The sequence below is a fragment of the Pelophylax lessonae genome, assembly GCF_965119305.1.
Source record: "Pelophylax lessonae genome assembly, chromosome: 1".
NCBI classification, from domain to species: Eukaryota; Metazoa; Chordata; class Amphibia; order Anura; family Ranidae; genus Pelophylax; species Pelophylax lessonae.
This window is the reverse complement of record NC_138768.1, coordinates 450123488-450148648: the sequence shown is the minus strand read 5'-3', so window position 1 is coordinate 450148648 and position 25161 is coordinate 450123488. Positions and strand designations below refer to the sequence as shown.

The following is a 25161-nucleotide window of genomic DNA, read 5'->3' as shown; positions in this document are numbered from 1 at the left end:
GCCTTAACAGGGAAAGGAGGAACCTGACCCCTAAATGAATAGGCCTGAATCACTGTCTTTCTGATCCATCTGGAAATGGTCGCAGCAGAAATGGCCAACCCTTTTCGAGGTCCAACCGCGAGTACAAATAGTGAGAGTCCGACTTCCTAAAAGACTCTGTAACTGCTAGGTACACCCTGTTTGCCCAAACCACATCCAAGGAATGCAGATCAATTTCCCTAGGATGTTTAGGCTTGAAACATAGGGAAGGCAAAACAATGTCTTCATTCAAATGGAATCAGAGATGACCTTTGGAAGGAACAGCGGACAGGGACGAAGAACCACCTTAGCTCTGTAAACCAACAGGTAAGGTGAACGACAAAACAATGCCGCCAGCTCCGACTCCTTGCACACAGCAGTAATAACCACCAAAAAGACCACCTTCTGGGACAACGTAAGCAGGGGAACCTCCCGAAATTTTCTAAGGGAGAGTCCTGGATAACTGACAACACCAATTTGAGGACCCACAGCGGTAATGGAGACCGAACTGGAGGAACAAAGTGTCAAGTTCCCTGGATAAAGGTACGCACCAAGGAATGTATGGCCAATGGACGTTAAAAGAAAACTGCCAGGGCCAAAACCTGGCCCTTGATGGTACTCAAGGCCAGGCACTTCTCAACCGCCCATTAAAAGGAAAGCCAAGATCCTAGCCACCGAAAAAAGAGCGAGGGAGAACCCCAAAAGACTCACACTATGCAATGTGTTTCTTCCAAGTACGATGGCAGATCTTCCTAGAGGTAGATTTTTAACCTTAAAAAGCGTAGGAATCACCGATTTAGACAAACCTCTATCCTTCAGCACCTTGGTTTCAAACAGACAAGCCGTTAAAACCAGCGCCTGTAAAGCAGGATGGAGGATTGGCCCTTGGCACAGCAGATCTTCATGGAGAGGAAGTCTCCAAGAAGCATCGGCGACCAGCTGTATCAGATCGGTGTACTAAGACCGGCGGGGCAGTCTGGATCCAATAGAAAGACCAAAATACCTTGCTGTCTTGATCCTGCAGGAGTCTTGCCAGAAGTTTGAGAGGGGGAAGGGCATAAATCAGACAATACTGATGCCAAGGAGGCACTAATGTGTCCACGGCATCGGCCAGAGGATCGCGAAACCATGCCACAAACCTCTGTACCTTCCATGGAATGTGTACAGCAGAGAGGGCTGGAACAATTGTTTTACCAATCTTAGAATGCCGGCTACTTCCCAATCCACCAGGACATTTTCTGTGCCCCCATGGTGAATGACGTAGGCCACAGCCGTACCGGACACCCCTGAAGACGAATTGTCCAATGATCCAGACAAAGTCTGATCGCTCGGAGTTCCAGTACATTGATCAGCAGTCTGGACTCTTCCTGAGTCCAGACCCCTGAGCACAAGCTGTGCCGAGAACGCCTCCCCACCTGGACAGGCTGGCATCGGTGGGTTCACCGCCCAGTACAGGGGGAGAAGGATTTCCCTGTCGAAGTGCCGGAGAACAAAGCCGCCTCTAGAGACTGTGGATTCTTTTCTTTTTGCAGAGATCTGGTGTGGAACTGTGCAAACGGAAACCGCCTCGAAGGTAGACGCCATCAGACCTAGCATCCGCATGCAAGCCTATAGGGAGACTGTCTGCTGGACAACAGAAGCTAAATTGCCTCCTGCAATTTCTGGAGTTTTTCCAGAGGAAGCAACATTCTTGCTGAGGCAGACTCCACCCAGATAGTCCAGTTTTGTGGATGGAACCAGAGCAGACTTCCAAAGATTCCGAATCCAACCAAACTCCTTCAGAGATCACAGAGCAATCTCCAAGGTGTCCATCATAGCAGTTCCAGGTACCACAGTACCGCGATCCCCCGCTGACGCAATAATGCTAGCACCAGGGCCAACACTTGTGAAGACCCGAGAAGCGGAGGCGAGACCAAAGGTAAACGCCACAAACTGATAATGCTCCTCGCCCACGGCAAAGAGGAGGAAGTGCTGATGGCCCCCACATATTGGAATGTGAACACCACATTCCATATGTATATGTTTATATATATATATATTGCTGTACAAATCCATCACCATAATAATAATAATAATACATATAATTCTTATGTATATTCTCTTTATTTTTGTTTTATCCCTCTTTATGAAATGTATAAGAGGCAATTTACAATTAGCCTGAAAATGATGATGCATGGTCTGCAAACAAAGGACCCCAAGTCTGCTCTCCTCTTTATTTGCACACCCGGCACAGGGGACCCTGGTAATTTACAATCCGGGGGCTACAGTAGAGGATAGAGGATGCTGTCCTCTATAAACGATCCCCCTACGGGATCTCCTCTCCATTCCTTTGTCGGCGGCCGCTACCACTATATCCCCTGAAATGTGACAGGATGCGCGCGCAAGCGCGCTACGTCATTCACATACCCGGAAGTCGGAAGGTGCCACGTCAATGCGCACATCTGCGCATGCGCGGGAGGTATAAAAGGCCGGGAATTACAACAGGGCGCCACTTCCCTCTAGCAGAGGGACTGAGAGAACGCCCAGGCCTGCCGCTCTGGAGTATCACCTATGAAAATCCTTTCCTAATGCAACAGTGAGTAAACCACAATGCTATTAGATGCATTGATGGTTTATTTTACACCGATTACATGAACATCTACTTCTTTATGTTCACTGTTAGAATAAAAAGAACAAGAACTGGATAGAGACCCTCCAGTGGATTATTTTGGTACTACACCTGCAGCAAAATATTGTAAGTAACCAAAAGACATGTAATAGAGCCAGCCAGACCCTACACAGGGCATATATATGTATTAGGGTCTTTTGACCCCAACAAATCGGATGTTCTTCGTTCAAATTAGAATAAATTGGACCAAGACTGGGATTGTCTCCCTACTGGCAGTCTAAAGTACTATACAGACAGTAAGTACCTTCAAGCTATACATAATTGTAAGACACAAATCATGTCCACTTACTTTATATTATATACTCCAGCGACAGTGTCCAACCTTTAATTCCTGTGTGGAAATATAAGGACCAGAAGCAAGATTCCAAGAGCAGACCTCTTTTACCAAGTATGTAAATTATTAGGCGACCAATGAATACTTTATATTGGAAGCATAATACTTACTAATTATTCATCTACTATGTCTACAGATATGGTGGAAAAACGTCCTTGATAAAGGCAGCACGCCAAAACGCGTAGGAATCCAGGATATCTCTCCCTACAGATTCCACGCCACCAGAAGCGTGGACAGATAGAGAGACATACCACTGTCACCATACACCATGTCGCCATTTCTCTTCTGACTCACTATCACTCATGGGTCTATAACCCACACACCTTATGGTTATCGTTGTATATTTATGTTGCAAACCTCTTTTCAATAAATTGTATAAACACAAACCCTGTTGTACTAGCCCATAAAGTCCCAACTTACCTGGCTTGAGGTACCAACTTCTTTCCAAACTATTCTCTGGGATGACGGCTAAACCGACTACAAAGGTTTTGGGAATCGCACCCGTATACTAACTGAGAAATAAGTAGGGAATCCAATTGCCAGTCAGCAAAATCTCTGAAGGTAGAATCAAATCAGTCTGTTTGGTAGTATATTTGTTAAGGGGGATGAAGGGAGTGTTCATAATGTGTATGTAGAAACCATAGGTGTGCGCAGCCTATTGCATTAGGGTGTGCACCCCAAAGCTCAAACACACACACCTTTCTCTGCAGCCTCAGCTGCACTGGACAGTGGATGAATGGAAAGTGCTCTGTGCTGAGCGGCTTCCTGTTCATTCACAAACTGAAGCATAGTAAACCTAGTTGTGTTCACAATGTTCATTTGGAAAAGGAAGGCACCAGTAAATTAAATATTTACTAGCCCCTTTCCCCACTCTCCATTTTGCAGGGTAGTGATTAGAGTGTGCCCATGCACACCTGGCACACCCCCTGCGCATGCCTATGGTAAAAACAAACTTTGAATAGATTCCCTTTCAAAAGGGAAAAAGCTACTTTAAATTGTGATAGAGGAATATTTTGCATAACAAATGTGTTGGAAAGGTCATTGCAGCCATAGAGGTGAAAGGGGTTGTAGAAAAGTGCAATAATGGGTGCAGAGGTGGAAGAGAGTGCAGTGGTGAAAGGGGATGCAGAGCTGGAAGGAGGTGCAGTGGTGAAAGAGGGTATAGTGGAGGAGGGGATTGCAGTAAACAAAGGGGATGGAAGAGAGCTCAGGATGGGAGAGTCAGTAGAAGAAGGGTGTGAAGTTATACATTTCTTTATGATTTTACAGGAATATCTAAAATGACTGGAAAATAAGCAGCAAAATACATTATCTACACCACTGAAGGTATATATGTTTTTCATGGATATCCTACCCAAAGCTTGTAGTATTCCACTGACCACAGCTGGTCCACCATGCACATGGTATTCACAGCAGTCTTCCCCTGTGAAGCTACGTGGACCTAACAAAAAAGAAATAGATCAAAATAACAGCAGTTTTAATAAAGGAATTAAATAATCTAATGTTAACAAGCCTTATGTAAACCACAGACATCTACTTGATGATAAAAAGTACCACTCCTTATTTTTCAAACATAATTCTCTAAGAGCAGGGGTCTCCAAACTTTCTAAATAAAGGGCCAATTTATTGTCCTTCAGACTTTGGAGGGGCCAGACTGTGGGCCAGCAGGAGTGGATATTTTCTTGGCATCAGTGGAAGTATACCGCCACATTTGGTATTAACAGGAGGAATAGTGCCCCATTGTTGGGATCTTTGGGAGGAATAGTGTCCCATTGTTGGTATCATTGGGAGGAAGAGTGCCCCATTGTTAGTGTCAGTGGGAGAAATGATACCCCATTGTTGATGTCAGTTGGCAGAATAGTGCCTAATATCAGTGGAAGTAAACCGCCACATTTGGTAATAAGAGGAGGAATAGTGCCCCATTGTTGGTGTCCGTGGGAGAAATGGTACCCGGTTGTTGATGTCAGTTGGCAGAATAGCGTATAATATCAGTGGAAGGAATAGAGCTCCAAAAGCCAAATAAAGGCAAGCAAAGCCTTTTTTTTTAACCCCCCCCCCCTTTTCCATTAAAGTGCAATGAAATTGTACCTGTGTTAGCTGCAGTAGTGACACCTGGAAAATGAATGTGCAGGCATTTGCTCACCTGAAAACCACACCACCAGTCCCCTGTCTAACAGCTCTCCAGATGTTGGACAAATAATCGATGTTAGGGTGACTTGCCGTGGAGAAGGCAACATCTGCAATTTAGTTAACTTTTTTAGTGCCTGCTGACTGGCAGGGCCACTGGTCCGAATCACAGCCACACCACATTTCCCATGGCCAGAGGAAAGGGCAAATATAGTATCTCTTGAGTCATGATGTATCCACCTTTTCAAAGGTCTGTAAAATACAAGTAATAAATTATGACAATAGTTCAATATAAATACAGGTTCTGCAAATGCTTAGCTTCACAAAATAAAAAGTGATTATATAAAGGCCATTTATCTTGCTTACATAAACCATTCAACTATGATCCTATCACCTGCAAACCCGAATTTAGACTGAGAAAATGAGCTCCATGACTAAGCCAAACAACAGGAGCCACAGCAAATGAAATGGAGAGAGAAAGCACATGTGAGCATCAAAGACCAAATAAGTAGTTCATTATAGCTCACTAAACAGAATATGGTAACTCATGGGATCTGCTACCTTGTGAAAGGAAATATATGCCCCCTATGACCCAAGGTAGAAAGCTCAAAGGGAAGGAGGGTGTGAAATAGTAGAGATTAACTGCAAACGCAAGCAGGCTTTTTACGAGTAGCAAAGCCCAATGGTTAAGGAAACAAACCCAGGAAGTATGCTAAGGAAAAGTTGGATTGGGCATGAGGTTGACAACCCCAATGACCAAAAAACCTAGGATATGCCATGCATATAGTCTGAACACTTGAAGATAAATTGACAAAGAAGTATTACATACCATTTATCAATTACATATCATTTTTATTTAGTTTTGGATAGAGTTGGGAAGGATTAGAACGCCTGCTGGGTTTTTATTGCTGTTGACAGCTCCTTTAGAAACATTTCCACTCATCTTCCAGTCTTGCCGACAACCAAATCACCAAGGCAGAAGTGGGGAAAATCTGAAACAGGGTCGCAGACAGCAATAAACATCTGACCGGGGTTCTATTCTTCCTCTCTTATTCTACAGAAAAGCATTTTATTTCTGTCTGTGTTGCTGATGAAAAGTTACCCCCACTTCCTGTCTGGTAAAATGCAGTCAGCAGGAAAGGAAGTCAGGGTAAATCTTTGCTTGGTAACACAAACTGCTAATCAGCCAATCACATGGCAGCAACTCAATGCATTTAGGCATCTAGTAGGGCTGCCACGACGCGTCGACTACAAAAAATCGTCGACGTGCGTGAAAGGCGTCGACGCGTCAACGCGTGACGTCACACGCCCCCTGGCCGGCTGCAGCGCTGCTTGAAGTATTGCCGGCCGGGTGAAATCCCCCCCCCCCCCCGGCTCCGTCCACACCGAGGTGAGCACTGACCGTCTCCTGCTCCCCCGTACTCCGCCACAGCTTCTGCCGCAACACATTCAGGTATTGTGGGAAGGTTTGATCTCTGGCGCCTGGAGAACTGCTGGCGATGATTGGCTGGCTTTTAGATGGAATGGGGCGTTCTGAGCCAATAGGAGAGCTGCTATGGGTGGAATGCAAATCGGCGGTGAGTCGCACACGTGGTCAGGGAAGAGGCGCCGCACTTTCTGTGAGCTTGGGACAGGCAAGTATTACAGCGCGCTGCTTATACCGGGGATACCAGGATAACCCTGCATGTCAGCAGATATTCATTCCAAGGAGCGCAGTTATGATTTCATTGCAATTAGTGTTATAGCTGAAGTGTCATCTGCTCGTCATTTGCTTTTCCCTGGTGCCCCTCCCCCCATTATGAACATTCTAATGACCTTTTTATATAAAACCTTTCCTTATTGAAGTTTGAGTGACTATATCCCTGAGTGACACCACCATCCCTGAGTGACACCACCATCCCTGAGTGACACCACCTTCCCTGAGTGACCCCCATCATCCCCGAGTGACCCCCATCATCCCCGAGTGACCCCCATCATCCCCGACTGACCCTCATCATCCCCGACTGACCCTCATCATCCCAGAGTGACCCTCATCATCCCTGAGTGACACCACCATCCCTGAGTGACACCACCATCCGTGAGTGACACCACCTTCCCTGAGTGACCCCCATCATCCCCGAGTGACCCCCATCATCCCCGAGTGACCCCCATCATCCCCGACTGCCCCTTATCATCCCCGACTGACCCTCATCATCCCCGAGTGACCCTCATCATCCCTGAGTGGCACCACCATCCCTGAGTGGCACCACCATCCCTGAGTGACCACCATCCCTGAATGACACCACCATCCCAGAGTGACCCCATCCCAGTCTGGGGTCTGTACTGGGAGGGGGCTTACTAGGGGTCTGTATTAATTACAGGATTAATTAGCTAATCAAAAAAACACTCAATTAAGCAAAAAAAAATGAAATAAAAATAATCGTTAGATTAGTCGACTAATCGTAAAAATAATCGATAGATTAGTCGACATACAAATGAATCGTTAGTTGCAGCCCTAGCATCTAGACACAGTGAAGACGACTTGCTGAAGATCAAACCGAGCATCAGAATGGGGAGGAAAGGGGATTCAAGTGACTTTGAACATGGCATGGTTGTTGGTGCCAGATGGGCTGGTCTGAGTATTTCAAAAACTGCTAATCTACTGGGATTTTCACACACAACCATCACTAGGGTTTATAGAGAATGATCCAAAAAAGAGAAAATATCCAGTGAGCGGCAGCTTTGTGGGAGAAAATGCCTCGGTGATGTCAGAGGAGAATGGGCAGACTGGTTCAAGATAATAGAAAGGCAACAGTAACTAAAATACCACTCGTTACAACCAAAGTATGCAGAATACCATCTCTGAACACACAACACATTGAACCTTGAAGCAGATGGGCTACTGCAGCAGAAGACCACAACGGGTGCCACACCTGTCAGCTAAGAACAGGAAACTGAGGCTACAATTCTCACAGGCTCACCAAATATGAACAATAAAAGATTGGAAAAACACTGCCTGGTCTGATGAGTCTCAATTTCAGCTGCAACATTCAGATGGTACGGTCAGAATTTGGTGTAAACAACATGAAAGCATGGATCCATCCTGCCTTGTATCAATGGTTTAGGCTGGTGGTGTAATGGTGCAGGGGATATTTTCTTGGCTCACTTTGGGCCTCTTAGTACCAATTGAGCATTGTTTAAACTCCATGGCCTACCTGAGTTTTGTTACTGACCATGTCCATCAGTTTCAAAGCATAAAAGCATCCCAAACTGGTTTCTTGAACATGACAATGAGTTCCCTGTACTTCAATGGCCTCCACACTCACCAGATCTCAATCCAATAGAACACCTTTGGGATGTGGTAGAGATTGGCATCATGGATTTGCAGCCGACGAATCTGCAGCAACTGTGTGATGCTATCATTGTCAATATGGACCAAAATCTCTGAGGAATGCTTCCAACACTTTATTGAATCTATGCAAGGAAGAATTAAGGCAGTTCTGAAGGCAAAAGGGGGTCCAACCCAATACTAGCAATATGTTCCTAATAAAGTGGCCAGTGAAAGTGTATCACATACACATTTGTTCACTTTTGGAATGTTTATTCACATACATTTATATAAAGCAGAGCACGAGTTTATATATCATTCTCCAAGTTCCAAAAAAAATTACAGCTAGAAAATGTGTTTTTTTTTTTTCTGTTTACATGAAATGCTAAATAATCAATAATAAATAATGCTAAATAATCAATAATAAATAATGCTAAATAATCAATTCTAAATAATCAATGATAAATAATCAAGGCTTTTGCATAGAGGTAATAGCATTCCCTGTTTGCTAATACTAAAGCAGTATACAATAGTATAGGATAAACGATAGATGCATGTAGCTAGAAAAAATTATCAAGAAGTAAAGAACAGATATGCAACCAGTTAATTTTTTGGACAAACGGAGTATTACCAATAGATGAAGGGAAAATGATTGATCTGCATTTTTTTTATCTGGCTGCTAGAAACCCGCTCTTCCCCTGTTTTACCTGCTGGTGTCTCTATGCTCCTGTGGCTCTCATGCTGTAATTCTAAAAGCCACCAGTGGGTGTCTCCCAGCAGTCACTGCACTTTTATCAATTGCTACCTAAGCCTGGCTGACTATTGAATTCCACCCATCCCTGTGACCTGGCATGTTTGCCTTTTTGGTGGCTTCCTGGCAATTACACTGCCTTATCTGATCTTAGGCTAATCTTGTTAACCCTACTTGACATTATGGTATTACACTGATATTTTGTGTATATTATCATGCTCACATGGTTATTGCATTCATTTGTGTTCTTGTTCATTTCCTTGTCCGTTATATTTTACGCTGTTGTTTTTCTTTACACTTGTTCACAATTAAACTGTTGTTTTTCTTTACACTTGTTCACAATTAAAAACAGTATTGCACATACCCCAGAATCAGTTTCTCTTGCTGCATACAATGAAGAATTGATGCGATGCATACTAGCACATTATGCTATTGTCTTGTAGGGCTTTTTTTGTTTTTTTAAAAGGTGCTGCTTGCTACTGCTTTAACCACTTGCCGTCTGCCCCACGCAGATTTACTGTGGCAGGGCGGCTCGGCTGCGCATAATCACGTAGATCTACTTGATTATGTGCACGTAAATTCAGCGGTGCGCATGCCAGAGCTGTACTCCCGCCGTGATTAGACACAGCAGGAGCCAGACTGCGGGAGGAGCGGGCTCGATTGCCACTGTCGGCCTCCCGCGATCTTCGGCTAGAATGACAGAAGAGCCGCCTGCCTATGTAAACAAAGCAGGCAGCTCTCCTGTCAGAGAGGCAGGGAAAGATTGCGTGAGTCAGGTTAGCTGAATCACTGATTTCTCTCTGCCTCTGTCCAACCCATTCCCCCACACAGTTAGTAAGCACAAAAAGGGAACACATGATCACCCAGTGTTAACTCCTTCCCTGCCAGTGTCATTTATACAGTAACAGTGCATATTATTTAGCACGAATTACTGTATTAAGGTCACTGGTCCCCAAAAAATGTCAAAAATGACAGTTAGGTGTTTGATCTGTTTCTGTTTGATCTGTTTGAGCCGCAATGTCGCAGTCCTGTTAAAAATCGCTGATCGCCGCCATTAGTAATAGAAAAAAAATATATATAAAAAGTCCATAAATCTATCCCGTAGTTTGTAAACGCTATAACTTTTGCGCAAACCAATTAATATAAGCTTTTTGGGATTTTTTATTACCAAAAATATGTAGCAGCATACAAATTGGCCTAAAATGCTAAAAAAAATTGAGGAGATCAAATACCACCAAAAGAAAGCTCCATTTGTGAGAAAAAAAGGACATCAATTGTATTTGGCTACGGCTTTGCATGACTGCGCAATTGTCAGTTAAAGCAACGCAGTGCCGAATTGCAAAAAATGGCCTGGTCATTAAAGGGGTAAAACCCTACGGAGCTAAAGTGGTTAAACATTGCAGATAGCCAACTCTTCCACTGCCAGCTATTGTAGTCTGAAAGCCGGTGTTCTATCAGAATAGCGCTACCTATCAGATTCTGCAACCGGAAGTGACTTAAGGACAAGAACCACTTACTGTGCATGCACCATGCGTTCCAACATGGCCGCTATGCGTTCCAATAGGTTTCCTAATGTGACAGAACAGGAAGCAGCGACAGACATATTCTTACACCCACGCAAGTCTTGAATTTTACATTTTTAGCAGTAAACTCTATCTATCCTATCTATCCATTAGTTTGCATGTGCTTCCACTGTGAAGACTCTTATAAATTCACTAGAGTTAGGACTGCAGGTAACACAGGGAGTCGTGGAGTGGCCCTGCAGCTTACACATGCATTTGCAACTGTGTGCTAACTAAACCCCTGCTTTGACGCAAACTGTTAGACAGGTTAATTTGGTTGGTAAGCAAGCTGGTTAGCAAATTGAACTGGGAAATTTTTATCTGTATGTGTCTCTTGTGCATTGCCCTTCCATGTGTTCTTTGCTATGAAGGCCAGTTATACATGGGGGCAGAGGCCATTTTCTTAGCAGTAAACTCACCTTATATACTAAATCACAGTATTACATTTCTATTATTATTGTATTCTAGTAAGTATAGCAAGAAACCTGCAGGTAGAAAGTGTCGACGGCCATCTTGGTACACCCTGCACTGCTCAGCGACAAACTGATTATATAGTGAAATAGACTATTTCACTCGATCAAGGTGAAATAGTCTATTTAGTCTATAAGGTGAGTTTACTGCTAAAATAAATGTACAATTCAAGACTTGCATGGGTGTAAGAAGATGTCCATTGCTGCTTTGTGTTCTGTCACATTAGGAAACCTATTGGAACGCAAAGTGGCATGTGCAGTAAGTTGATCTCGTCTGAACGTCACTTCTGGTTGCAGAATGTGATAGGTAGCGCTATTCTGATAGAACACCAGCACTCATGGCTATAAGAATACCCAAACAGTAACTGCAGCTGATTGGCTTCATGAGACTGTTTGGCCAACTTTTTTTCTGTTTGGCTCCTTCAATTTCTCAAACATAGTTTGATGAGTCAGGTGGTGTTAGTAGGGTCACCCATGACTCAAACCTTGGCCAGCTTCAGAGTAAGGCTGGCATACATGGATCAAAATGTAAGCAGGAACCGGCAGGGTGGTTTTACAGAAGTCTATTGGTAGACAACTGCCCTGTCAGATACTGTATTCCCTTCTCTATCAATGCACACGGCTATGGACAGGAGCACTGTCAAAATACCATACATAGGCGTGCGCACGGGGTGTGCCGGGTGTGCCCAGGCACACCCTAATCACCCTCCCCTGTCCAGGGGTCGGCAAGGTGTCTGCACACGGACACTGGTGTCCATGAGCGGTCCGAGTCCGTCGCCACCACTGACTTTTTCAGTCGAGTCTCACTGTCTGAGACTCTTCTCGACTCTTCCTTTCACTGAAAAAAATAGCTGCTCCGCCTCTCTGCTGCCTCCTCAGCCAATGGGAACAAAGTGTACACGCCCCCTTCCCCAGCGCGCCTTGTTCGATTCTGAGCAGGAGATGCTGACTGCTGGAGAGGAGAGTACAGTACACAGTCTGCAGCCTTTAGAAGAAGGTAAGTTGGGGAAGATAATCTAAATGTATTTTTTGCCAGTACTTACCCTGCCGAGGAGGGGGAGGGGCTGTGTTTTCTCTTCCTGTCTCTGAGTCAGTTAGTTGTTTTTTCTGTGAGGAGCAGTACACTGATTCTGGAGAGAGGATATTCTCTAAACGTCTCCCCCAATCATCTCTGCTACACCTCCCTACTCATTACCTGCCCACCTCCTCCTCTTCTGCATTACCACATCCAATGTCAGTGAGCTGCTGGAGCACTACAAGTACCAGCATGCAAGGAAAGTGGGGCAGCAGCAGTGTATTTAATCAAGCTGATGTTTAAATGGAAAGTGCTGGTGTGTATACTGTGTTGTGTATGTGTATACTGTGTGTGTATGTGTATACTGTGTGTGTATGTGTATACTGTATATGTGTGTATACTGTGTATGTGTATACTGTGTGTGTATACTGTGTATGTGTATACTGTGTATGTGTATACTGTATGTGTATACTGTGTATGTGTATACTGTGTATGTGTATACTGTGTGTGTATACTGTGTGTGTATACTGTGTATGTGTATACTGTGTATGTGTATACTGTATGTGTATACTGTGTATGTGTATACTGTGTGTGTACTGTGTGTGTATACTGTGTATGTGTATACTGTGTATGTGTATACTGTATGTGTATACTGTGTATGTGTATACTGTGTATGTGTATACTGTGTGTGTATACTGTGTATGTGTATACTGTGTATGTGTATACTGTGTATGTGTATACTGTGTGTGTGTGTATACTGTGTATGTGTATACTGTGTATGTGTATACTGTGTGTGTATACTGTGTATGTGTATACTGTGTGTGTGTATACTGTGTGTGTGTATACTGTGTGTGTATACTGTGTGTATGTATACTGTGTGTGTGTGTATACTGTGTATGTATACTGTGTGTATGTATACTGTGTGTGTGTGTATACTGTGTATGTATACTGTGTGTGTGTATAATGTGTGTATGTATACTGTGTGTGTATGCTGTGTGTGTGTATACTGTGTGTGTATGCTGTGTGTGTGTGTGTGTGTGTGTGTATACTGTGTGTGTGTGTATACTGTGTATGTGTATACTGTGTGTATGTATACTGTGTGTATGTATACTGTGTGTGTGTGTATACTGTGTATGTATACTGTGTGTGTGTATAATGTGTGTATGTATACTGTGTGTGTGTGTATGCTGTGTGTGTGTATATACTGTGTGTGTGTGTGTGTGTGTGTGTGTGTGTGTGTGTATACTGTGTGTGTGTGTGTGTGTGTGTGTGTATACTGTGTGTGTATACTGTGTGTGTATGTATACTGTGTGTGTGTGTCTGTGTGTATACTGTGTGTGTGTGTGTATACATGTGTGTGTGTATATATATACACTGTTCAAATCAATATGAACCCAAGGTTGGCCCAAAAAGTGTGTGTGTTGTTATATATATATACACACACACGCGCGCACACACGCACGTGCGCGCGCACGTGTTTAAGCTTTGGTTTGAGGTGCACACCCTAATGCCATAGGCTGCGCACGCCTATGATACCATATCTCTTAGGATTACCTAAGTGTGTGGATGGGGAAATCAGTTTTTTTTTTTTTTTTGTTCCAACCCCTTGGTTGAATGAAGAAAAACTGTTTTATTTATGGGCTGCTTTAAAGCCACAGCTCATCCTCCCCAACCCAAACAACAATGAAACCAAATGTGCAAAAATATCTGCTGACTGCTGTCTAACGATAACATATACAGGGGTTGATTTACTAAAACTAAAGAGTGCAAAATTTGGTACAGCTTGAATGGTAGCCAATCAGCTTCTAACTTCAGCTTATTCAATTAATCTTTGAAAATAAAACCTGGAAGCTGACTGGTTTCTATGCAGAGCTACACCAGATTTTGCACTCTCCAATTTTAGTAAATCAACCCAACACTGTTACCTTTTATGCTGGCCATACACTATAGGAAAAATCGTTCAAACTTATTTTCGAAAAACAAACATTCGGCCGTGGGAGCAGACGATTGTGCCATCATGCAATGACCGCATTTTGAACGATAAATCATTTAATGGACATAAATGAATCAGTTCTTTGTTCATTTTGTCACATATCAAAACAAATCAAAAAAATCTATCAGCGCAAAAAATGTAAATAAATAATCAGTACACAAAAAGCTAAATTAGAATGTCCGGCAGCTACCACCAAACAAATGTGTTCACTAATCACATCAATAGTAAATCAATAAAACAATAGTGCAGCGCCAGACCCATGAAAGTGAATACAATCAAATCTAAGCAAATAAATATCCAAGAGATCATAAACTGTGCATAATCAATCATATAAAATAATTATTCTCAGTGATAATATATAGTGCCAAAAATAAATCATGCACATTGAAGGAAAAACGTCCTTAATAATGAAAAAAAAAAATACACTGTGTTCCAACGAGTGCAAACACCTCCGTGAATGTGCCAAATCCCTTCACCTCCACTCGTGGCCTCTCCCCTTATCTTTGGAGCTTGATCTCTCTTGACCCCCCTAGAGAGGGTACCAATGCTGTATGAAACCCTTGGTGACTCTTGGGTCTATGTATAATGTAAGAGCTCCCAGGATGCATTGCGGAACAGGAAGTGAAGGCGCGGGCCACGGCCGCAGAGGGAGGAAGTGGAAGGAAGGCAAGTATATTTTCTGCAAAAACAGTAAAGCAAAAAAAAAAAAAAATTTGGGACTATCCAATTGTTTTTTAGGATATTCACAGCAAGCGGATGGGCCAAAGTTTCTTTTTGGGGCCGGAACTCCACTTTAAACAAAAAGAGACCGTCAATTTTGAAAAAAAAAAAAAAAAAAATCATTTCTGCTATAAAACCTATCCAATAAAAAAAATTTAAAAAATCCAATTTCTTCATCAATTTAGCAGCATATGTATTCTGCTAGATATTTTTGGTAAATAAAATCCCAATAAGCATATACTGATTAGTTTGCGCAAAAGTTATAGCGTCCACAAACTATGGGATATACAGTGCATCTGGAAAGTATTCACAGCGCTGCACTTTTTCTACATTATTTTATGTTATAGCCTTATTTCAAAATGGATCAAATTCACAATTTGTCCTCAAAATTCTACAAACAATACCCCATAATGAGGTGAAAGAAGTTTTTATCAGACCAGAGAATTTTGTTTCTAGTGGTCTTAGAGTCCTTCAGGTGCTTTTTGGCAAACTCCAGGCTGGCTGTCATGTGCCTTTTACTAAGGAGTGGCTTCCGGCCATTCTACCATACAGGCCTGATTGGCGGAGTGCTGGAGAGATGGTTGTTCTTTTTGAAGGTTGTCACCTCTCCAAGGAGAAATGCTGGAGATATGTTAAGAGAGACCATCGGATTCTTGGCTCGGGTTCTTGACTAACGTCCTTCTCCCCCCGATCGCTCAGTTGGACCGTGCGGTCCGCTCTAGGAAGAGTCCTGGTGGTTCCAAAATCCTTGCATTTACGGATGATGGAGGCCACAGTGCTCATTGGGACCTTCAATGCTGCAGAAATTTTTCTGTACCCTTCCCCAGATCTGTGCCTCAATACAATCCTGTCTCAGTGGTCTACAGACAATTCCTTGGATTTCATGTCTTAGCTTGTATTCTGACATGCACTGTTAACTGTGGGACCTTATATAGACAGGTCTGTGCCTTTCCAAATCAAGTCCAATCAACTGAATTTACCAAAGGTGGACTCCAATCAAGTTATAGAAACATCTCAAGGATGATCAGTGTAAACAGGATGCATCTGAGTGCAATTTTGAGCAACATGATAAGGCTGTGAATACTTACATACATGTGATTTTTTTTTATTTTTAATAAATTTGCAAAGATTTCAAACAAACATCTTTCACGTTGTCATTATGGGGTATTGTGTGTAGAATTTTAAATGAATTTATTATATTTTGGAATAAGGCTGTAACAAACAAATGTGGAAAAAGTGCCATTAATGCTTTCCGGGTGCACTGTATTTATGGAAGTTTTATTTTTTTACTAGTAATGGCAGTGATCAGCGGCTTATAGTGGGACTGTGATATTGCGGCAGACAAATCAGACACTAATTGACACTTTTTTGGGAACCAGTGACACTAATACAGTGATCATTGCTAAAAAAAAATGTGCTGTCACTGTACTAATGACACTGGTTGGGAAGGGGTTAACATGAGGGGGCGATCAAAGGGTTAACTGTGTTCCTAGCCAGTGTTTGTGTACTGTGCTTTTACTAAGCGAAGACATGGATACTGTCCCTGCTTTGCAATGACACAGGATCCATGCCTTCCCTACTGACAGAAGGCAATCCACCTTGTTTACATAGGCAGACTGCCGTTCTGCCTCTGTAACAAACGATCAGTGGGTGCCAGTGGACATCAAGTCTGCGGCTCCTGCTGTACATAATCACAGCAGGAGCGAGCCGTCTGCAATTTTAGTAAATTAACACCAGTGTGTTCATATATAAAACTTACTGTAGTAACAAAGTAGCCAAATGTATGCATAGAGACCTTTGTTAATATTTTGAAGTTGTTCATTGTTTTGTGTAAATTATTAATGCTAACAACATGAAAAGGCCTATAGTATTAATATTAATGTTTTACTAAAATATAGGTTTTAATAATTAACAACAAAAACCATTAGCATCGATTTTACTACATGCATGTCAATCAGAATGTAAAACGATCAGAGGCCATCAGATGGATTAATTTAAAAATAAATAGTTTATATAATTCTTGATTGGTAAAACGCTAACATCACCGAGTTAAGCGAAAGGTAATAACTCCAGGCAGTTCTAATTTACTAACAAACCAGAATAACATCTGTGGCTACTACTCAGATCTCACAGAGATAATTGTAACTAAAGTGGGTATTCATTAGAGGGGAGTTCTAGCACCCCACACTGCACATGTGCTACCATTGTCAGGAGGAAAGATCCAGTCCTACAGACAGACAGCTTTGGAGGAGCGAGTGCTTAAGTAAAACGATTGAACCCTAATGCTGTGTTAAAATGCAAAAATACATGTTTTTATACATGAAGCTACAAATTGACAGTGCCCCTAGTTGACTCTATGAGGTTGATTTACTAAAGGAAAATAGACTGTGTGCACTCTGCAAATGCAGTTGTTCCAGAGCTTAAAATTAGGTAAGGCTTCACTTTACAAAAAAATATCCAATCACATGAAATTAAAAACAGCATTTTTGCTTGATAGAGACCACACACCGCTCCAGATGGAAATGCCTTAAAAAATCCTCACAGTAACAGCACAGGTGCAGGGTGCAGGTTCAATGTGCAAGCCATATAGAAGAAAAAGTATGTCTTCACAGCCGCACTACAATGCAAATGTTTACCTAAGCATACAGAGGTACGGATCAAAGACAGTTGACGCGTTTCACACCAACAACACTGCTTAATCATAGCATTTTTGCTTGCATGTGATTGGATGATGGAAGTAAACAGAGCTTCCCTGTATTTACTAAGCTCTGGAGTAACTGCACTTGCTTTTAGAAAACCAACCCCAGTGTAAGTGCTGCAATGTTGGCAGTTTATTGCTGGACGTTCTGAAACCAATGATGAAGGTTTACTGCTGCACCCATTGGTAACAAATAATGAGGGTTTATTTCTGCCCCCACTGACACCAATGATGAGGGTTTATTGCTGCACATATTGACAACAAATAATGACGGTTTATTGCTGCACCCGCTGACACCAATTATGAGCATTTATTGCTGCACGCACTAATAATGATGTTGGATCATTACTGCACCCAATGGCACCGATGATGGTAAATTTGCTGCCCCCTGCCTGACACCAATGATGAATGTTTATTGCTGCCCCCACTGGCACCGATGATGAGGGTTTATTGCTTCCCCCACTGACACCGATGATGAGAGTTTATTACTGCCCCCACTGACAACGATGATGGTTTATTGCTGCCCCCACTGACCCCGATGTTGAGGGTTTATTGCTGCCCCACTGACCCTGATGATAAGGGTTTATTGCTGCCCCCCCCGACACTAATAATGAGGGTTTACTGCTACCCCCACTAACACTAATGATGATGGTTTATTAGAACCCCCACAGACATTGATAATAAGGATTTAATGCTGCCCCCACTGACATTAATGATGAGGGTATATTGCTGCCCCCACTGACACCAATGAAGACTGTTTATTGCTGCACCTACTAAAACTAAAAATGAGGCTTATTGCTGCTCCTGCTAACAATAACGATGACGGTTTATTGCTTCAGCTACTGACTCCAATGATGAGAGTTTATTGCTGTACCTAATAACACCAATAATGAGATTTAACTGCTGTATCTACGGACACCAATGATGAGGGTTTTTTTGCTCCAACTACTGACAATGACGATGAGGGCTTAGTGTTGCACCTACTAACACCAATGATGAGGGTTTACTGGTCCAACTAGTGACAACAATGATGAGGGTTTATTGGTCCAACTACTGACAACAATGATGAGGGTTTATTGCTCCAGCCACTGACACCGATGACGAAGGTTTATTGCTGCACCTACTAACACTAATGATGAGGGCTTATTGCTGCTCCTGCTAACACCAATGATGAGGGTTTATTGCTCCAGCTATATACTCCAATGATGAGGGTTTATTGCTGCACCTACTAATACCAATAATAGGGGTTTATTGCTGTATCTACTGAAACCAATAAGGGTTTACTGGTCCAACTAGTGACATTAAAGGGGGTTTATTGGTCCAACTACTGTCAATGATGAGGATTTATTGGTCCAACTACTGACACCAATGATGAGGGTTTCTTTGCTCAAACTACTGACAACAATGATGAGGGCTTATTGTTGCATCTACTAACACCAATGGTGAGGGTTTACTGGTCCAACTACTGACAACAATAATGAGGATTTATTGGTCCAACTACTGAAAACAATGATGAGGGTTTATTGCTGCACCGCTGACACGGATGGTGAGGGTTTATTGCTACACCCACTGACAATGATGATGAGGTTTTTTGCTACACAAACTGACATCAACAATAAGGGTTTATTGCTCCAACTACTGACACCAATGATAGGGGTTTATTAATGCACTTACTGACACCAATAACTGGGTTTTTTTGCTGCACGTAGTGTTGCCAATAACTGGGGGTTTATTGCTGCATCTATTGACTCCAAAGATGAAGGTTTTTTGCTGCACATACATACACCTAAGCCCCCTGATGATGTCAAGTGTGACGAAACATGTTGGGAGGAGCCTAACCACATGATGCTGTTATGTTGCTGGAGGTCGGCCATGTTTTTGTCATGGTCTTACCTTCTTGCTGTTCTCCTTCGTTTGACATGTGCTGGCGGCCATCTTGGTTTCTGGGTTTCTTGTAGCCTCCCACCCTGCGGCTCCTCCTTCCCACTGGGAGGAGCTGGATGCCTAGCTCATATATATAGGAGGTCTGTGGCTTCAGTTCCTTGCTTGGTTCTCCTGTGTTCACATGCTTCTAAGACTGCTGCTGCTTCCGGTTCCTGATCCTGGCTTCGTCTGACTACCCTGCTGGTTCCTGATCCTGGCTTCGTCTGACTACCCTGCTGGTTCCTGATCCTGGCTTCGTCTGACTACCCTCCTGGTTCCTGACCTCTGGCTTCGCAAGGACTCTGCCTCGGTTTCGCCATCCGTTTGGACTTTTGCTTTACAGCTTGATTTTCAATAAAGCCTTCTTATTTTCACTTATCTGTTGTTGTACGTCTGGTTCATGGTTCCGTGTCATTAGGACCAAGCCATGAATTCTGACGGTACAGGGCCATCCTCGCTACCCACGCTGGTTGCCAGACTTGATCAGCAGGATCACCTGTTGGGTCGGTTCGCCGTGGCGTTGCAAACCCTGCTTGAACGCACGGCTCATTTCGCTCCCGTTGCCGATGGGTCGGTTGTCGCTCCTGAGCCCGCTCCTACTGCCGCTCCGGTTGTTGCGCCAGAGTCTACCCCGACACCTGTTGTTGCGCCTGCGGTGTTTCGGGGTATGACCGGTTCTGCCCCCCTTCCACAGCGCTTTGGGGGAGAGCCAACTCAGTGCCGAGGTTTCCTTAACCAGGTGGGCATTTATTTCGAGTTGCTGCCACATGCCTTTCCTACTGAGAGATCAAAGGTGGGCTTCTTAATTTCGCTGCTCTCGGACAAGGCCTTGGCCTGGGCCAGCCCTTTATGGGAGAACAACAATCCGGTGGTTGCCGAGTTTTCCGGTTTTGTTGCTTCTCTTCGGAGGGTATTCGATGTGCCGGCTCGTGCTGCCTCTGCTGCGAAGCTCCTTATGTCCATCAGACAGGGTTCACGATCCGTAGCTGAATACGCCATTGAGTTTCGTACCCTGGCAGCAGAGGTGGGCTGGAATAATGAGGCTCTGGTCGCTGCTTTCTCTCATGGTCTCTCGGATGCCTTGAAGGATGAGGTTGCAGCTAAGGACCTACCAGTGGAGCTCGAGTCTCTTATTTCTTTCCTGATTTTGATTGACACCAGACTCAGGGAGAGACCTTCCTTTAAGGAGAGTCTGCGGAGGCCTCCTAACAGATTGGCGCCTACCTTTGCTGTCCCACCCGTGCCTCCCTCTCCTCCCACGCCTCCTGGGGATGACTTGGCTGGGGGTGAACCCATGCAGCTGGGCTTTGCTCGCCTGTCCGAGGGGGAGAGGGTACTCCGGAGACGCGAGGGCCGATGCATGTACTGTGGTCTCGGTGGGCATTTTCGGTTGGCATGTCCGAACCGTCCGGGAAACGCTCGCACCTGAGATCCTGTCGGGGGCAGATCTTGGGTGGAGTCTCCTCGTCCCCGGTTTCCCGTGTTGACAAACCACTGATCACTGTTGTCCTCTCCTGGGTCGGGGGCTCAGTGACGACCCAGGCATGGTGGACTCTGGTGCTGGTGGTTTGTTCATTGATAGTGTGTTCGCTGCCGCCAATTCCATTCCTCTGCAGGCCCGAGGTTCTCCACTGGCTCTTGAGGCGATAGACGGCAGACCCCTTCTGCCGCCACACGTGACTCATGAGACCCTTCCAGTGGGGATAGCCATTGGTGCCGTTCACAGAGAGTCGGTCTGCTTCCAGGTTATTTCGTCTCCACACTACTCGATGGTCTTGGGGTACCCCTGGCTCCAGAAGCATAATCCGACTTTCGATTGGAGATCGGCGGAGATCCTCTCGTGGTCACCGCAGTGTGGGGCTAGTTGCATCCATGGGCCTGTCAAGTTGCTGTGTACTTCCTCGGACTCTCTGTTGCCTCCTGAATACGAGGAGTACCGGGATGTATTTGATAAGGTGCGCGCGGCTGCCCTACCTCCGCACTGCCCATACGATTGTGCCATCGAGTTACAACCTGGTGCCGTTCCTCCTCGTGGCAAGGTCTATCCACTGTCGGTAGCGGAGAATGAGGCCATGGAGGAGTACGTGAAGGAGGCGCTTTCACGCGGACACATTCGCAAATCCTCGTCCCCGGCAGGGGCTGGATTTTTCTTTGTGAAAAAGAAGGGCGGTGAGTTGAGGCCTTGCATCGATTACAGGGGTCTCAATCGCATCACGATCAAGAACACTTACCCGATACCCTTGTTTTCAGAGCTGTTGGATCGCCTTAAAGGGGCCACGGTCTTTACCAAACTCGACCTGAGGGCGGCATATAACCTCGTAAGGATCAAGGCGGGCGATGAGTGGAAGACCGCGTTTAACACCAGGACCGGTCATTATGAATCCTTGGTTATGCCCTTTGGGTTGTGCAATGCGCCCGCAGTCTTTCAGGAATTCATCAACGATGTTTTCCGTGACCTGTTGCAGCAGTGTGTGGTGGTCTATTTGGATGACATCTTGGTATATTCTGAATCCATGGAGACCCACATTCTGGATGTCAGACGAGTGTTGCAACGGTTACGAGAGAACAAGCTGTTCGGTAAGCTTGAGAAATGCGAATTTCACCGATCCCAGGTAACCTTCTTAGGTTACATCATTTCCGCTGAGGGGTTCTCCATGGATCCTGAGAAGGTTTCGGCTGTCTTACAGTGGCCCCAGCCCAGTGGTCTTCGCTCCCTGCAGCGCTTTTTGGGCTTCGCCAATTATTATCGGAAGTTCATCAGGGACTTTTCCATGCTAGCCAAGCCTCTCACGGACCTGACCAGGAAGGGCAGTAATTCCCAGGTCTGGCCGCTCGAGGCCATCCGAGCTTTTGAGGCTCTAAAGTCCGCCTTTGTGTCGGCTCCGATTCTGTCGCATCCCAACCCTGGGTTGCCCTTTGTCCTCGAGGTGGACGCGTCTGAGACGGGAGTAGGCGCCCTTCTGTCTCAGCGTAGAACACCAGAGGGTCCTCTGCTTCCTTGTGGGTTTTACTCCCGGAAACTGTCTTCCGCGGAGTGCAACTATCAGATTGGTGACAGGGAGTTATTGGCCATCGTGCAGGCCCTTAAAGAATGGAGGCACTTGCTCGAGGGTTCGGTGGTTCCGGTCCTCATCCTGACGGACCACAAGAATCTGACCTACCTTTCTGAGGCCAAGAGATTGACACCACGTCAGGCCAGATGGGCTCTGTTCTTGTCACGTTTTAATTACGTGGTCTCCTACCTACCCGGTTCCAAGAACATCAGGGCGGATGCCTTATCACGGCAGTACTCCGACCTGTCCAGGGAGGAGTCGATTCCGACTTCGGTCATACCTCCGAATCAGATCCTGGCCGCCATTCGCACCAGCCTGACCTCTCCCTGGGTGAGCAGATTTTGGCGGCTCAATCTGGTGCTCCCTCTGGGAGACCCAACGGCAGATGTTTTGTGCCTGAGGAGTTGCGCACTCGGTTGTTGCGAACCTACCATAACTCCAAGACCGCGGGGCATCCTGGAAAGAATCAGCTGTCCTGGGCTGTTTCACGTCTGTTCTGGTGGCCTTCCCTACGTTCCGACATCGCCGCATATGTAGCGGCATGCTCCGTTTGTGCCCAGAGTAAGTCCCCTCGGCACCTTCCGTTGGGCCTTCTGCAACCCATAGCCACCGGGGAGCGCCCATGGTCACACCTGGGGATGGATTTCATTGTGGACCTCCCTGCATCCCGAGGCCATACGGTCATTCTCATGATTGTGGATCGGTTTTCCAAAATGTGCCACTGTGTTCCTCTCAAGAAGTTACCCTCTGCACAGGAGTTGGCCACGATTTTTGCCAGGGAGGTCTTCCGGTTGCACGGTTTGCCCAAGGAGATTGTGTCGGATAGGGGGAGTCAGTTTGTGTCCAGGTTCTGGCGCGCCTTTTGCTCCCAGTTGGGGATTCATCTCTCCTTCTCCTCGGCCTACCACCCTCAGTCCAATGGGGCCGCAGAACGATCCAATCAGGCCTTGGAGCAATTCCTTCGTTGCTATGTCTCCGATCACCAAGACAATTGGGTTGACCTCCTGCCTTGGGCTGAGTTTGCCAGGAACACGGCGGTGAACTCTTCCTCTGGGACGTCTCCCTTCATGGCCAATTATGGGTTCCAACCTGCCGTGTTACCGGAGGTATTCTCTCCCCAGGATATTCCGGCTGTGGAGGATCACCTTTCCGTCCTACGTGCTTCTTGGGTACAGATCCAGAAGTCCCTTGAGGTCTCTGCGCAGCGCCAGAGACTCCAGGCTGATCGCAGACGAGCGCCTGCTCCTTCCTACCAGGCCGGAGACCGTGTATGGTTGTCCACCCGCAACCTCAACCTTCGAGTGCCCACTCCCAAGCTGGCGCCTCGCTTTGTTGGTCCCTTCCGAGTGCTTCGCAGGGTAAACCCGGTAGCCTATGCCCTTGCGCTTCCTCCTGGCATGCGGATCTCCAACGTGTTTCATGTCTCCCTGTTGAAGCCACTGGTGTGTAATCGTTTCACTTCCTCGGTTCCTCGGCCTCGTCCGGTCCAAGTGGGCAATCGTGAGGAGTATGAGGTGAGCAATATCCTGGACTCACGCCTGGTCCGCGGTCGGGTGCAGTTTTTGGTTCATTGGCGTGGTTATGGTCCAGAGGAGCGTTCCTGGGTTCCCTCCGCAGATGTCCATGCTCCTGCCTTGCTCCGAGCCTTCCACGCACGCTTCCCTCAGAAACCGTTCTTTACTCCGCGGAGGAGGGGCCCTTGAGGGGGAGGTACTGTCATGGTCTTACCTTCTTGCTGTTCTCCTTCGTTTGACATGTGCTGGCGGCCATCTTGGTTTCTGGGTTTCTTGTAGCCTCCCACCCTGCGGCTCCTCCTTCCCACTGGGAGGAGCTGGATGCCTAGCTCAAATATATAGGAGGTCTGTGGCTTCAGTTCCTTGCTTGGTCCTCCTGTGTTCACATGCTTCTAAGACTGCTGCTGCTTCCGGTTCCTGATCCTGGCTTCGTCTGACTACCCTGCTGGTTCCTGATCCTGGCTTCGTCTGACTACCCTGCTGGTTCCTGATCCTGGCTTCGTCTGACTACCCTCCTGGTTCCTGACCTCTGGCTTCGCAAGGACTCTCGGTTTCGCCATCCGTTTGGACTTTTGCTTTACAGCTTGATTTTCAATAAAGCCTTCTTATTTTCACTTATCTGTTGTTGTACGTCTGGTTCATGGTTCCGTGACAGTTTTTGGATGAGAAACAGACACACGTTGTTTTTTACTACATGTTTTTATCTTTGGATTTAATGTGAGTACCCTGTGTGCAGAGTTTTATCATATGTAATAAAGCCTTCATAAGGATGTCTGCGCAATGATATTCTCATTTCACTTTTATTACGAGGAACTACTCTTTATGTTGGGTCCATTCCCTTGGACATACACCTCTGTATGATATATTTATGCTACCTGGCTGGATCCGTCTGTTGATCTGCGACAGAAGTCCGCTTCATTTCGATTGAGTCTGATTGAATGCTGTCTCTTTTAGTCCATCTGGTAAGAGGCTGCATGTTTATACCTTCCTGGTGGTGGCTATACCGAC

General features: G+C 45.3%; 1 protein-coding gene across 1 annotated transcript in view; it reads right to left on the bottom strand.

Moving 5' to 3' along the window:
• The window catches only part of GTPBP3 (GTP binding protein 3, mitochondrial), a 135428-nt gene that overhangs the window by 61262 nt on the left and 49005 nt on the right, over positions 1 to 25161 (bottom strand). The window contains exons 3-4 of the mRNA XM_082268167.1: positions 5164 to 5399; positions 4375 to 4461 (exon numbers count right to left, since the gene is read on the bottom strand). Coding sequence (XP_082124293.1) covers positions 4375 to 4461; positions 5164 to 5399 — 323 coding nt within the window. The remainder of the gene's footprint in view (positions 1 to 4374; positions 4462 to 5163; positions 5400 to 25161) is intronic.